General features: G+C 41.3%; 1 protein-coding gene across 7 annotated transcripts in view; it reads left to right on the top strand.

Annotated features, from left to right (window-relative positions):
- The window catches only part of twin (CCR4-NOT transcription complex subunit 6-like twin), a 460,925-nt gene that overhangs the window by 430,722 nt on the left and 16,417 nt on the right, over positions 1-13,786 (top strand). For 4 of the 7 annotated variants that reach the window (XM_076366640.1, XM_076366641.1, XM_031991150.2 and 1 more), the window contains one exon: positions 11,160-11,228. The exons of 1 other annotated variant lie outside the window; for it this stretch is intronic. In XM_076366640.1, the coding sequence (XP_076222755.1) occupies positions 11,160-11,228 (69 nt within the window). Of the gene's footprint in view, positions 1-9,834; positions 9,945-10,396; positions 10,468-11,159; positions 11,229-13,786 lie in introns of those variants that run through there. 2 more of the 7 variants (XM_076366643.1, XM_031991152.2) reach the window with 2 other exon arrangements.

Below are 13,786 nucleotides of genomic sequence, written 5' to 3'. Positions count from 1 at the left end.
ACACACCGATTTTGATGAAACTCTCTGAAAATCTCTCAAAGCTAAGAGTTTAAAGTATATTTGTACAATACCTCCGAAACTAAAACTAAAGGATTCCCCTGCCAGAAGGATAGAATGGCAATTTGCATTCGCTAATTTCTGTTCTAAATCCTCTGAACGCAACAATATTAACTGGATGTTATAAGAAAAACGGTTAAACGCTTCACAATAACGCATCAATACGATGGTAAGATACCAAACTGGTCCCGAACAATTGCCCCATATAAAAAATCCGGAAAACCCAGTTATTTCTCGAGGGTTCGAACGGGGTTACGCCCACCTAAAAGCGTCGACCCTCTTCGAAGGTCGAGCAATCGGCTACGATTTATGTGCACCGTGTCGCGGATAAAGGGTCGGCTCGCCTGACTTTCCCAGAATTTTTATCGGGACCGCGTTATTCGAAAGGCGAAAGGGTTCCGCCGTGCACGCTCTTATTAGGCGGGACTCTGCCATGATCCCTCGATACATAGAATTCTAATGAAATCGTCGATGGCACGTAACCGGCCATAATGGACATCATGCCGGGAGTGAAGAGTGAATCGCGAAGAATGTTTCATACGGAGAGAGAAGGGACTCACGAACGGACGGACGGACGGACGGACGGAGGGACGGGCAAAGAAAGAAAAAGGACAAGAGAACGTGCGTTAACCGTAAAGAAGTTGGGGGTCACGGAAACGGGTAAGATAGGAATTATTCATTGACTTTACAAACAAGTTGTTGCACGGCAATTTGTTGCCAGTGAAATGCCACATGCTGCAAAAAGCTTCTGTTTGCTCCGCATACAAAGGAGCCGGTGCTGTATCCGCGCGCTGAAAATATTGATGTGGAATAGCGTGCGGGAACAGTGAAATAATCCAGCGACGCGAGGAATGTTATTATGCACTGTTTGGGGACCACTTGGTGTCTAGCTGGTCGACAGAGGTGACTTTTCGATGTGCGTTTTGTTTATAGTTTTCGGGGGTTGCGTGTGACCGTAGACGAATGGCGAATTTATCCTTTGTTCTTGAGAAGCGACTCTCTGTTACCACTTGATTTGATATGGTGAAAGTAAAACGTTTTCTATGTAGCACCTGGAAATTTGAAATATTGAAATGAGATTGCTTTATTTCTCGATTTGTGTATGTTTTCTTGTTGGTTTCGAAGAATGTCGTCGGAAAGTGTATGAAAAATATTTCTAGTGAAACCTTCGAGTACAGAGGGTTAATGCTGAAAACCAGATGAGAGAAGATGAAAAGTAACCGGTTAGACCTGCACTCCTAGTCTTAGTCATCGAGTGTAAATGGACAATGGTAAACAGTTCTTCGGACGAGCTTCACTTGGCTAAATAAATTCGTTTCGTTAAAACCAACGATTTCTATCACGATGGTATTCGTGACCTTCCAAAAAATTGTTGGACTGTCGTAAATACAAGGGAAGTTATCGAACCCGGAAATTCAGAAAATTATGAAACTTTGTGTAAGTAGAGTAAGTCAAGCCTAATACATGTCAATTCTTTTTTCATGCCGAATTTCACTTTCAAGTGAAATTTTTGAAAGGTTTCATAATATTTTGAACTTCCGGATTCGACAACTTGATTACACATTTGTAACTTGTTTCAAATAGAACATTGAATTTACCGAAGATCTTTTTGCTACGTATATCTAGTGATCGTGAAATGTCTTCCAATATTTTTAGAAACATTACGCTGCCATTCGTTACGTGCGCAGCGCTGAAACGTATTTGTTAATAAACTTTTTGCTGTATGTCGCGGGGCAAAATGTTGCAGCATCACGGCAACCTGTACCGTTTTGTAATGGAACAGGAAACGTTCGGTGCAAGCTACACTGTAATCACGCTCCGAGGAGATGGAACGATGTGTGGTTTTGATATTCAGCCGCCATTCCGATCGATTTTCTACGTCAACGAAGAAAACAAGGATGCGACGTGTCAATTATACGTCTTACTTGCCGGCGTATTTTGCCTCGGACGTTCTGTAGCCGGGGACCACACGTGATTCAGAGAAACGTCACGTGTAGAAATGAAAGCGTAATGCTGTTATTCGTCGGCCTTGCGAGCGCGTCAAGAATTTTGAGTTTCTAGTCACGGAACGTTTTAAAACTGAAATATCCTTGACAAGGTTCGTTATTTCTGAGGACCTGGTTGCCTTGGAACATACGCGAAAGCACGTCGTATCAGGTTTACAACCAAATTCGCCTGAAATCCACGGTTCACGGAAACTTGGGCGAACGTTCTACCGTTATTGCGTCTTTTATCTTCAATTACTTTTAATTTCAACGGATTCCTATTCAAACAAACGATCCTAATCGTAATCGTTGTAAATAATAAAACCATGATGCATTTATTGATGTTTATCGAACGAAACTGTCACGAAACGTAATACAGGCTTCAGATGAATTTTTAACGAGTAGGTTCGTGACAGCTGACATTGACAACGACGGATGAGTCAGCGCGTTCCAACAGCAATCGTGTAACATCAGAGACTTAGGAAACGTGTATAAAAAAGAAAATTCAAATACGTACGATCAGTCTATTGTTAAAAAAACAAAGTCTACAAATCGGTGCAGGAATCTTCTAAACCTGAAGATCTCTTTAACTGTTTGACTCGGGACGTGTTGAGACAATTCAGATCCCATCGGCGTACCGCATGCGAAACGTTCACCTGTCCGTGATAGAAGATCGATACCAGCGCATGAATGAACTCAATTTTCCATGGTGTCTATAATCCGGGCGATGTAATCACGGCGAAGCCGACAAAACGATCCATCATACGCACTTGAAAAAGACGTTGCTCTCGTGCGTGTGGCCGTCGACAACTTACAATGTATCTTGCACGGGTAATTGCTTCCATGGCGGGACCGGCTAATTGTGAGGGGTGGAAAAGGGACGGGCAGTTTTATCAATCGGTGATATCAAGGCACAAAACCACGCCGGGCTAAAAAGAGGAATGAGTAACGAGCTTTAATGAGCCTAGTCTCGACACCTTCGCCAACATCTCGTTTCTGTTTTCTAATTGCACGTGCGCTCTGTGTGTCCGGGACAATACTTGGCTAGTAGAGCAGTAAATATTGAGAAATCAGGAACCTGATTCAGAATTTCGAAATAAATTGATCGATATTTATCGAGGAAATCGCGAGAATATTCAAACGATCCTTGATGAGTTTTATGCGAACTCTATTGTGACCATTTTTACCAACAGACGGTTACTCCAGGTTGCTACGGGAAATATCAACAAGAACATACGAATAAGTTATGAATAATTTATCAATTTTATTTTCTTTATTTATAGATTTGTTAATCAATAGAAATCCACGAGTACGGCGAACTGTAAAATTCGAGAGGGCACTCGATAAAGAATTATCCAACTGAAGGGACGAAGAAGATTTCCCTTCTACTAAAAGAAACCGCAGACAATGCTGTACAAGTCACGCCTTGTCGGTCGTGAAAGCGGGCGCGTTTCCATCGATCACTTTCTATGAAAATCTCGCGTTCATCCCCTTTCTCTCTTTTCTCGTCTTTTTTGCTTGCCGGCATAAACCACTCGCCGCGCGGGCGAAAATTCACTATTTATGAGACTGCTCTTGAAAAGGTCCATCCACTTTCAGAACGCGATCTATGGCGCGCCGGAGCACCTTATTATCTGAAAATCCGGGATGCCTTCGGAATGGATATCCTTCCGGTTCTGCATACACGTAGGCGTGGGTACCTTTTCATTGATCCTCCACCCCGCCGCTGCCCTACAAATTCCTATTTTAAGGGGCGCGGATTTCGGCACGCGCGTTGAAATTTAATCAGCCGCGAGGGACCGAGGCTTTAATTCAACCGAGGTAATTTAGACAAGCGCGATTCATTCCGATGACGCGGTTTAAATAACATTCGCGGCCCGGTAAGTCCGTTTTCCCTGTTTATGCACGCGCGGAACGCTGCCTCGGCTCCTGATTTACATAGGACGCGCAACAAATTGTAATTACTCCGCCGCGAACTCGGTTTCTGCATGTTTCGGTGTATTTTTCAGCTTCGCTGCGTGCATGAAACTTGAAGGATCGTCAGTAATGATTCACGAAGCGTGATGCTACAGCAACGTACCATACTTTTTACCTTTGGTTTCATCTTTATTTCATGAAACGGTCGAATTCATTTGCAACGTTCGCGATATCTGGATAGTATCGCGTTTATCAAGTTGTGTTTTTAATCTACGAGTAAGCTTAAATCGCGAACTAGGCTAGGCGAAACACGTTGAACAAGCAATTCGAGAATTCGTAAATCGATCTGGATCGTCTATCGCCGAACCGAATCGCAAGAAATGCTGTTGTGGTTAAAAAATCCAGGTGTTAAGAGAGTACGTCTCGTATTTGTACACGTCTGCGCGAATTTTCGGTTTGGGTTTCGCGATGAATCGCCGAGCTGAACGGCGTTTCGAGATGAAGCACGTGCTGGAAGAAGGTTCGGCGCTGAAGGGAATGGCATCGGGGCGAGCCATTTGCATTGAGCCATTGGAAAGGAGGCGCACGGGAGTTGCCTTTATGCAACGCCGTTATATTGTTCCTGGGCCCCCTTGACATGGAGCCCCAAGTGTTTCGCGTGCTACGAGCCTTTCACAGTTTCGAGCATCCACGCGTGTCTGCCATCCGCGTGCTCCTGAAAATGCACACTAATACCCGCGATAGGCGGGGACACGTTTCACCGACGATACCACTGAAAACCGTACGAGTGCCGTGCTTAAAGACACGCCGGTGGTTACGGTGCGCGCACTTGCGTGCACGCTCTTCGTGTACCATTTAAAACACGAAGTGGAGCGTAATTCGTGGTGCAACGGGAGAAGATTCCTAGTTCAAGAATAAAGAAAACTTGGGATGTTACTGCTTCTCGTAACCTCGTTAACCTGTTGTTCTATCATTCAATATTTCGATATTATGTTTAATCAACAATCGCTTCTATAACTCTTATTTTTCGGTTCCGAAAGAAATGCAAAACCAAAAAATAACGGTTATAGAAACGATTGTTGATTAAATATAATATAATATCGATTGCGAAACCGATATTCCCAATAACAGTTATGACAGGTTCTTCACGGTTTGCATGAAAATTTATGTTGGAATTATCACGATTTATATATATTTATATTTAAATTATCTATATGGTTTATTACTAAAAGTCATACGCTATACAGTTTACAGGATAACTTAACTAAACATATTCCCAACAAGATCTATAAAGATGATCGTGCTTATGCTACTCTCAACGATCCCCGCTTACTTATCCACAGACTTAGCTGCTGAGTCACAAGGATTCAATCAGCTATACAGGCTAAGAGAGCTCAGCTTTTTCCTTCGTAATGTCTGGGTGCCACAGTCTGGATTTGATCTTGGCTAAAAGTTGCTCGACCTTCCCATTAGTCGGCCGCCTGGAGGCTCATTCCCAATGAGACCTCAACCTTAGGGTCTCATCACTGCTAGGCTCCCGAGGCTCTGGTGTCCCTCCAGGCTGAAGGATCCTCACTTTTCTGTCCATAACTGCTGGGTATCGCAGCCTACACCACTAACCACTTATTTATATTCATTTGTAAAGAAACAGTCATTAATAACCGTGATACAACGTGTTAGTAACCTAATGGTCAAGAATGTTAATTTATAATGCACTCGGACTATCTGCACAATGATTTTGCTCGGAATCGTCTATTTGTCGGTTCCGCGGGTAAATGAAGCCATTGAGATAGAAAGAACTTGAAAAGTTTATTAACACGTTTCGGGTTTGTCTTACTGATAAACGAGGATCGATGGAAGACGAAGGTCGAAAACGAGAGCTTACTTTAAAACTAATCGGAGTTGTTGACAGTTTCAGCAGAAAAGAGCTTCTCTTTTCACGCCCGGAAGATTGCGAAAACTTTTCTGATTTAGCCACTAACCGACGGTAAGCCAGCCGATTATTGTCCGCCGAACATCATTACTGCTTGATTATTCCTGAACGGCGGGAGACGATTTAGAGTACGCTTCTAGAACTCGTTATCTCAGAGTGACTGTGAAACTTCCTTGTATTAAGGTGGAGGCTTACTGTAAGTCGAACATGATCACCTTGAGGAAGGTTCGGACGAGCATCATAAGTCATCAAAAATTTGAATCTGAACGTTAAAAGCTTAGAATGAAACTGGACACCTGTATACAGAAATATTTGTTGTCCTTCAATTGAAAATATTTACGTAGCCTCGATGCTATCGCAGTTACACTATTATTTCGAAACTTTACAGACACACGTGTACTGGATATTACAAAAGAAAATAATTTATATTCGCTATTACCATAAAACAAACTATTGTAAGTTATCTTATTGTCAACTATTTCTTAGCATCGCCGTTATTATTATTATACAAAGTTGATTACCCGTTGGGAAACGTAATAATAGTATACTCGCGCGAAACCTCTCTCGAAATTGATTTACACGATGTTGAAGCAAATCCGTCTAAACGTATTGCGACATAATAGTTATCAGTCCCCATAAATCCAGTGTGACGTGGCGTTGTTGCAGGACATTTATCTGCCTCGGATCGGATGTTTCGCAGGCAGTCCCGTTATGATCTAGTTGCATTTCACCAGGACTGACATCGCCGACTGATACCAGCCGATATGATTGTTGAAAGAACGATTCTTATCAGGCAAGGTGTGGCCCGTAGACTGAAAATTAAACATGTTCCTCGGAAGCAGTTAAAAGTTATATGGCACTTGCGTTTCGTCCAGACTACGGCACACCGGGAGCTGCGTCTATGTTCGCCTACGTGTGAATCGGTACCGCGTTTTTATTACTCGACTATAATTTCTAACTGTCACTTGGAATCGCGTGTCACGGTACCGACCTACTAAATCAACTTTCGGGAAATCGAATTCGCGCATCCGTGTATCGGTATCTTGGCTTGCCAGATATCGAAACTAGTTTCGACAAGCTCTCAATCTATGCAGGAAATTAACAGACATGATATTCTTTGAACACAAAAAACGTGATCTTTCATTTATAATTACAGCTCATTTGATATCTTTAACGTTACTCGTACCAGGAACCGACCAGTCGACCGGTTTTAAAAATATATTTAAAATGCCGCGTTTCCTTCCTTTCGTTTAAGTTTAAATCAATTCCTACGTTGCTCGATTAATCATTTATTGATTAATTAGCCGTTGAAACATTTTTCTGATTTTGTCCTTCCTTCCGTTTCGATCTCCACTAAGAAAAATTTCTCACCGAACTTGTTTACCTTTACTTTGTACCAAGTTATTTAACCGGTTACGATAGATCAGTGTTAATATATTCGTAATTAATCGTCTCAATTACAAATTGCATCGATGTTTTATTTTATTAATCTTCCCTTTGGATTTCATTCTTAAATTACAATTAACGATCTTTAAAGCTAATAATATTTATCGGATCCAATATCCGTCAAATTGACGGGTTCCATAAATCTACTGCCAACTAAGAAGAAATGGTTAAATAGAGAGGTTTTTAAAGGGATACTTGTAAATTTTTTAATGCATAATATATGCGTGTATACGTTGGCACACGTGAAATGCGTTTACAGGATATAATAAATTATTGGATTACAAGTAACAGCGTCTTACGTCCTATAATTCTGGAACAGATCGTATACCGCGGCTGAAACAAGTGTAAACGATTTACAACGATTCCCAGGCAACCACGTCGAACCGATCAGTTACAATTAATTGTTTCGTCGTGCATGTTATTGATCCGCTCCCAGTATCTTCCGATCATCATAATTGTAACTGTGTGCCAGCAGCAAGATAGATCGAGTTATCCGTTTCTGTTTCGCTACATTCAATCTCAAGACAAGAATTTATTGCTCTATATCTCGATAAAACTGGCCGCGAGACTAAGTCGTTGATTTTCCCTCGATATCCGCAGCTCTTCCATTCGATTTTGTCTAAACCCTGAGAACATTCATGGGGAATGCTTCGCTGTGTTGGCCTTCAATAACACGCGAGGGTTACATGGAAAAAAAACTGTTCATATGTTGGATGTTTATGGCGTACACAGTACAAATTAGAAAAGGGAAATTTTAATTTATGATGTTATACTTCGTTTCGAAGCATTAGAAGTACAATTTCGTACTTCCAATGTGGTACTAGTATCGGTTGATATTGTTATGAGTATTATAACTATTAGTTACATTACTATTACTTATAAGTATTATAACTATTAGTTATATTACTATTACTTATAAGTATTATGACTATTAGTTATATTACTATTACTTATAAGTATTGTAACTATTAGTTATATTACTATTACTTATAAGTATTATAACTATACAAGTTACATTAGTAGTTATAAGTTAGTATTTTTAGTATAGTATAGCTATAGGTTAGTATACTTAATTCATATAGCAGTTATAAATATTATAACTACTTACTACTATACTTATAACGGTACTTATAAGTATAGTAATTAACAAGTTAGTCATAATTCAGTAGTTCTCAATCAGAACAATTTTTCTTTGTCAATGTATTGCAAGTTATTATTCCCTACAAAAACAGTTCATCCCGTGCATCGTTTAATTTCGAAAAAGAACTTGTTCCTGTCGCATTTCGAAAAGATTGAAGGTGATCATGATTGTAACAAGAAATCCGTAACCCGGCAGTTTCCGATTTTATTCGAACGCTACTAAAGTCTCAAATCGTGGACACATAAACGTCCCGGGTAACTCGTGCGGATTTAACGAGAATAATAATCGTGCGCTATTAATCTTCGTTAAAAATAATATTTTATATTTGCGTGACGAAGAATGGTCGAAGGAGGCTCGCCAGGCACAATTCCCTTTCGCATTTCCGCGGTATTATACAATTTTATACATTCGGCCCCCGATACCCTCTGTTAATGGTGATTCAAAGAGAGTGACATTCGTTAAATTATTTAATTATCTTGGGTTCTCGTAAGTGAGACCCATTAGTACAAGCAGGTGTAATGAACTAGTTTAATGAGCGTTCTTGCAACGGCATCCTTCTGCCATCCTCTATCGTTCTGCAATTATAATAACCCAGTCAGCACGATCTACTATCTGCCTCCAGCAATATCACTGCAACGTTGCAGCGTCAGTATCGCTGATTAGGTCGACTCCGACGTTACATTAGCGAGGCCTATATATTGTAGCATTCGACTCGACTCCGCTTTTTATTACAAGCTGTGTACAATCTTTTACGTCATGATCGATCAGTATGATATACGCCGCCATCGATGCACGTTATTCTCGTATAATGCGACAATCATTTCTGAACCTGTGATTCTAGTAATGCCACAGATATAAATGAAAACACAAGATCTCACGGTATTTCTCATTCTTGTCCCTCGTACAGTTAGCTGATAAATACCTTTACACTACACCAATTATACTCTACTGATAAATTCAACAATCTACAACGAGGAAACCATACATTTCCTTTTCATTCTATGAGATATGAACCGTATCCTTTCAAATTACCTCCACGAGAAATCACATGTAAACAGCGAACCTATTTTATTTCAATATTCTGCATATTCAAACATTACACAAAGCTCAATATCAAACGTTAAACGATTTCATTAAATCAAGTAACGTCCGACGGTTCACCAGTGCAAAGGATTAATCTTCACCTATAATTCCCGCATTACTCAATTGGTCCCCTCTCGCTAAATGTCGCACCGCACATCTGCCGTGCAACTAATCTGAAACGCGTTTTTCTCTGAACACGTAAGTTTCTCCAAACGATCACTCGCGAAGGTCTCGCCGCGCGTGATGACTCGTAACGGAGAACATTTGGGTGTCCCCGGAAGCAGCGGTAACAAGTCCTAGAATCCCGAGGCGTGATTCAACTCCGGCACAAATGGCGGTACATTAAATAAGTGGCAGAAGCAAAGTACGCCGGGGCGCGAAGGTAATCAGAATTAACAATTCAAAGCCCTCGACGTCGTCGCTCGGCTACGGACGAGTTGAAGACCGACGAGAGAGCACTCTCTCTCTCTCTCTCCCTCTCTCCCTCTCTCCCCCCCTCACACACACACACACACACACACACACACATCCCTCGCCCATCGCCTCCTTACACCGGATCCCGACAGTTGACAAAGTTCGCTAGTAATCTTCTAGTTGGGACTCGGGTTTAACCAACCCAACCTTCGTGCATGTGCAACTCGGAACTTCTAATTTGTTCGCGCTGTCATTCGACGCGTTTCGTTTGCCCGGGTCCGCGGCGCTGCACGATAGTGACGCGCGCGCGCGCGCGCACGCACCGAGTTCAAAAACTTTCAAAACGTTTCGTTAGAATTTCAAACTAAATCTCTATTTGATCTTAAGGGACGGCTAGGGAAATCGTGCGTATTTAGTTAAGACTAAGTTCGCGGGATCTTTATTCGAACGTCGACCGACTGGCTTCACGGAGTGTTTCAATAAGGAATTCGGTTGGACGATTTTCTGGTTCTTTCATGAGGGATCATGAAAGATCTTGATTTACTTTTTTTTTCGTTTTCCTTTGATACGCAATTGTTAGGTGCTCGTGGATTAATCGGTTAACACGTTGATCACCGATGATCGGTGCTTCCGAATTGTTCGGAAATAATTAGAGAAAGGACACTGATGTCAAATAAAAATATTTAGTTGTGTATGTAACTACACGATAGTGCGACTTAAGAGTTGTGATAAATTATTAATCATTCTTTCTATTACTGTTTGCCTTCGTTGCGAAAGAATGAGTAACATTATATGAAACACTCAAAATTCTCGTGGCGGTCAACGTGTCAACCGTGTTCGATGAGTACAGCCGTCATCTTGAAATAAATAATACTAATCTTCTGAATTCTGATTACTTATTTAGTCTGATAAACTTGTGATTCTTCTTTCATTTTGCTTTGATGTTTTATGTTTGGTGTATGGCTGAGAGATTTTTAATGCTAAATTCCACGGTTGAGGAGAACGACAAATTTCGTACAGTTTCGACTATTCGAACGTATAATTTCCTTAGTTTGATTCGAATTCGAGTGCGGCTTAGACACACGTTCACGGACGAACACGCTGCGGGAACCGTCCCCTATTCGGCACCGCAATAAAATGTTGATTCGCGTTGTTATTAATGACCGTTTTCGTCTGCTTACAGTTACTGCAAATCATCCACCGCAGAGACCGTGGATACCATTGACGAGACCAAACAGGACGAGACCGACATGTAAGTTAAACAAAAACAATCTAATCTCTTCCAACGATAAAATCGCGTTCGTTTGGATCGTCGAGTCGGAAATAAACCGACGTTAATGAAACGATATTAAATAGTCTTCAGAATGAGAAAACAATTTTTCAGCTGAATTAATGGGTTCGTTATTGTTATCGCATGGTAATATATTTAGTTACTGTTATTAGAAACATAATAAGTAATCCGAGAACGCGTTCAACGCCAGCAAGTAATTTATTATTCCTGCGCCCTATAACGGCAGCAGTTAAATCAGAATTTAACATTTCCTTAGAAGGATTTATTGAAGTTCCATTAAAGAGGGATTATCAAATATGAAGCGTGTCATTAATTCGAAAACCGGCGTAACGGAGAGGCGTTCGATCATTTTTTTCTCCGGCTTCCTCCTCGCTGAACGGTATTTACCGACGATCTCGACGAAACCTGTGCGAACGAGGAAACAATTACCAAATATGATCCGGTAACGAACACTTTAGAATTGAACGTGATAAACCTTCGTCTGCGCACGCGAACGCGCGTTCTTCGCAACGAGCAGACGCGTGGTATGTACGAATTAATCAGTGTAATTGAAACGCGCCGCACAATGCGTTCGATTATCGCGGCAACGATTAACACGCTGCGCCCAGAAGTGGAACATTCTTTCGTAACAATGAATCCGCGTGAATGTTCACCGCGGAACGCTTATTTCCGAAGTTGTTGCGTGCACGTCTTCTACATTAACCCCTTGCCTTATGGTTTCTTTCACAGTTGCACTCGATAGAACTATTTGATTGCTTCCAATTCACTAGAAGAAGGAGAACGATTCACGGTCATTCGATGTCTATGTTTCCTTTAGAGAACTGTGATTGATCATTGAAACTGGATATTTCATTTGAATTGAAAGAGATTATTATTTGCGAAATTCTGTTGGAAATCTTCGTCGCGAGTCTCGCACGATGTTGTAGGGCAAGGGGTTCATTTACAATGAGGTTCCGTCGAAGTGCTGCGTGGCGCATGAAAAATTACCGGGAACAAGTGCACGTTGTATTATTAAAAAACGAGGAATTAAGAGGAAACACGTTAAAAGCTGCGGAAAAATCGTGGCTGAACGTTGAAAGGGGAGACCCGTGGTTGGGTGCATTGCCCTCCGTTTTCGTCGGTGTGTCCGCCTGTACGTGTGGCCAAAAGCACAGCTGACTGACATGAGATACAAAATCCGCGGCCGCAAGTCGAACCACCGATTTTCAACGTCGCGCACAATGGCGGACGGAAGAAACTTCGAAATTGCCCTTCGAGTACGTGAGTGAAGCAACTTGTGTGCCAAACACGTTTCATCATTGGGAATTCGGTCGGTATTCGTGGGAAAAAGAAATACAATAGTGCTCCGATTCGTTCGTAGATAACGATTAACGCTAGATTTAGTGGGATCACTAATTAATTGATATGAAAGGATCATAAACTGAAGTTCTAGATTTTTTCAATTGCTCCTTAGATAATGACTAACGCTAGATTCAGTAGGGTCACTAATTAATTGATACAAGGTAATTATAACTTAACAGTAATTACAACAGTTGCTTCTTCTGCGATTATTAAAGAAATATTAATACCTTCTAATAAATTATTACCGATTTAAAGAAATTTTCACGTGAATAAATATACTTTTACGATTACTATAAAAGAGTACGAAGCAACGGATTTCGCAGGTAGCCCAGATGTCAACAAACATTTTAGGGCGTTCTATGAACAAGGAGATAAAGCATAGTCTAATTGAGGTCTCTAATGGAACCGGCGTAATCCACGAGCGAAATTAAACAAATATTAGCTGCTGGTGAATAGAAAGCACTGGGATGGCATATCGTGAAGGATAAAACGTGTGGGGGAATCAGGGGGTTTAATAAATGTCCCGCGAGGCAAGGTAACATTGCCTGCCCCAACTACGAACACCTTGACCATTGGTCAACGCCGAGCCACTGAACCAGCGGGTTTCGTTCTGGAGATGGCTATACCGCGCCATATGGACAGATTTATTGCGCAACATCAAGAAAGAGGTAGAAAACGGTACACCTGAACGGAATAAAGAAAGACGCTGGCCAATCTGCCATCAGCGGGATAGAAAAACCGCCTATTGTCGGATCCTCTACGCCACAGAGGGGATCGATCATTTCATTATGGGATACGGCATTCATTGTTTTTTTAAATTCCGTCTTCTTCGTGACCCGTCTACAGTTACGCGGGATTAATAATAAGTAATATTAATAACAGAGCAGTTGGGTATAATTGATCAGGAAATGATAGATTTCATTTCACGCGTATACTGTTTATTGTAATCCTACGATGAAACAGTAAGTTGTGGATATACACCTGATCCTCGATTTATGCGAAAATCCGTCCCACGTGGGTTCGTTTGACGCGAACGAAAATCGCGTAAATAGAGGGCCTGTCGGTGAAGACAGGAGAAAAGAAAATATTGTTATATATACTGTTACTAAGTTCAGATCGCGTAAAAACTATCGTGTAAATAGTGTTCCAATTTACCGCGTAAAAAGAGGCTCACGTGA

The sequence above is a fragment of the Nomia melanderi genome, chromosome 4 (assembly GCF_051020985.1).
Source record: "Nomia melanderi isolate GNS246 chromosome 4, iyNomMela1, whole genome shotgun sequence".
NCBI classification, from domain to species: Eukaryota; Metazoa; Arthropoda; class Insecta; order Hymenoptera; family Halictidae; genus Nomia; species Nomia melanderi.
The sequence above is the reverse complement of the archived record's forward strand: the minus strand, read 5'-3'. Positions and strand labels throughout refer to the sequence as shown.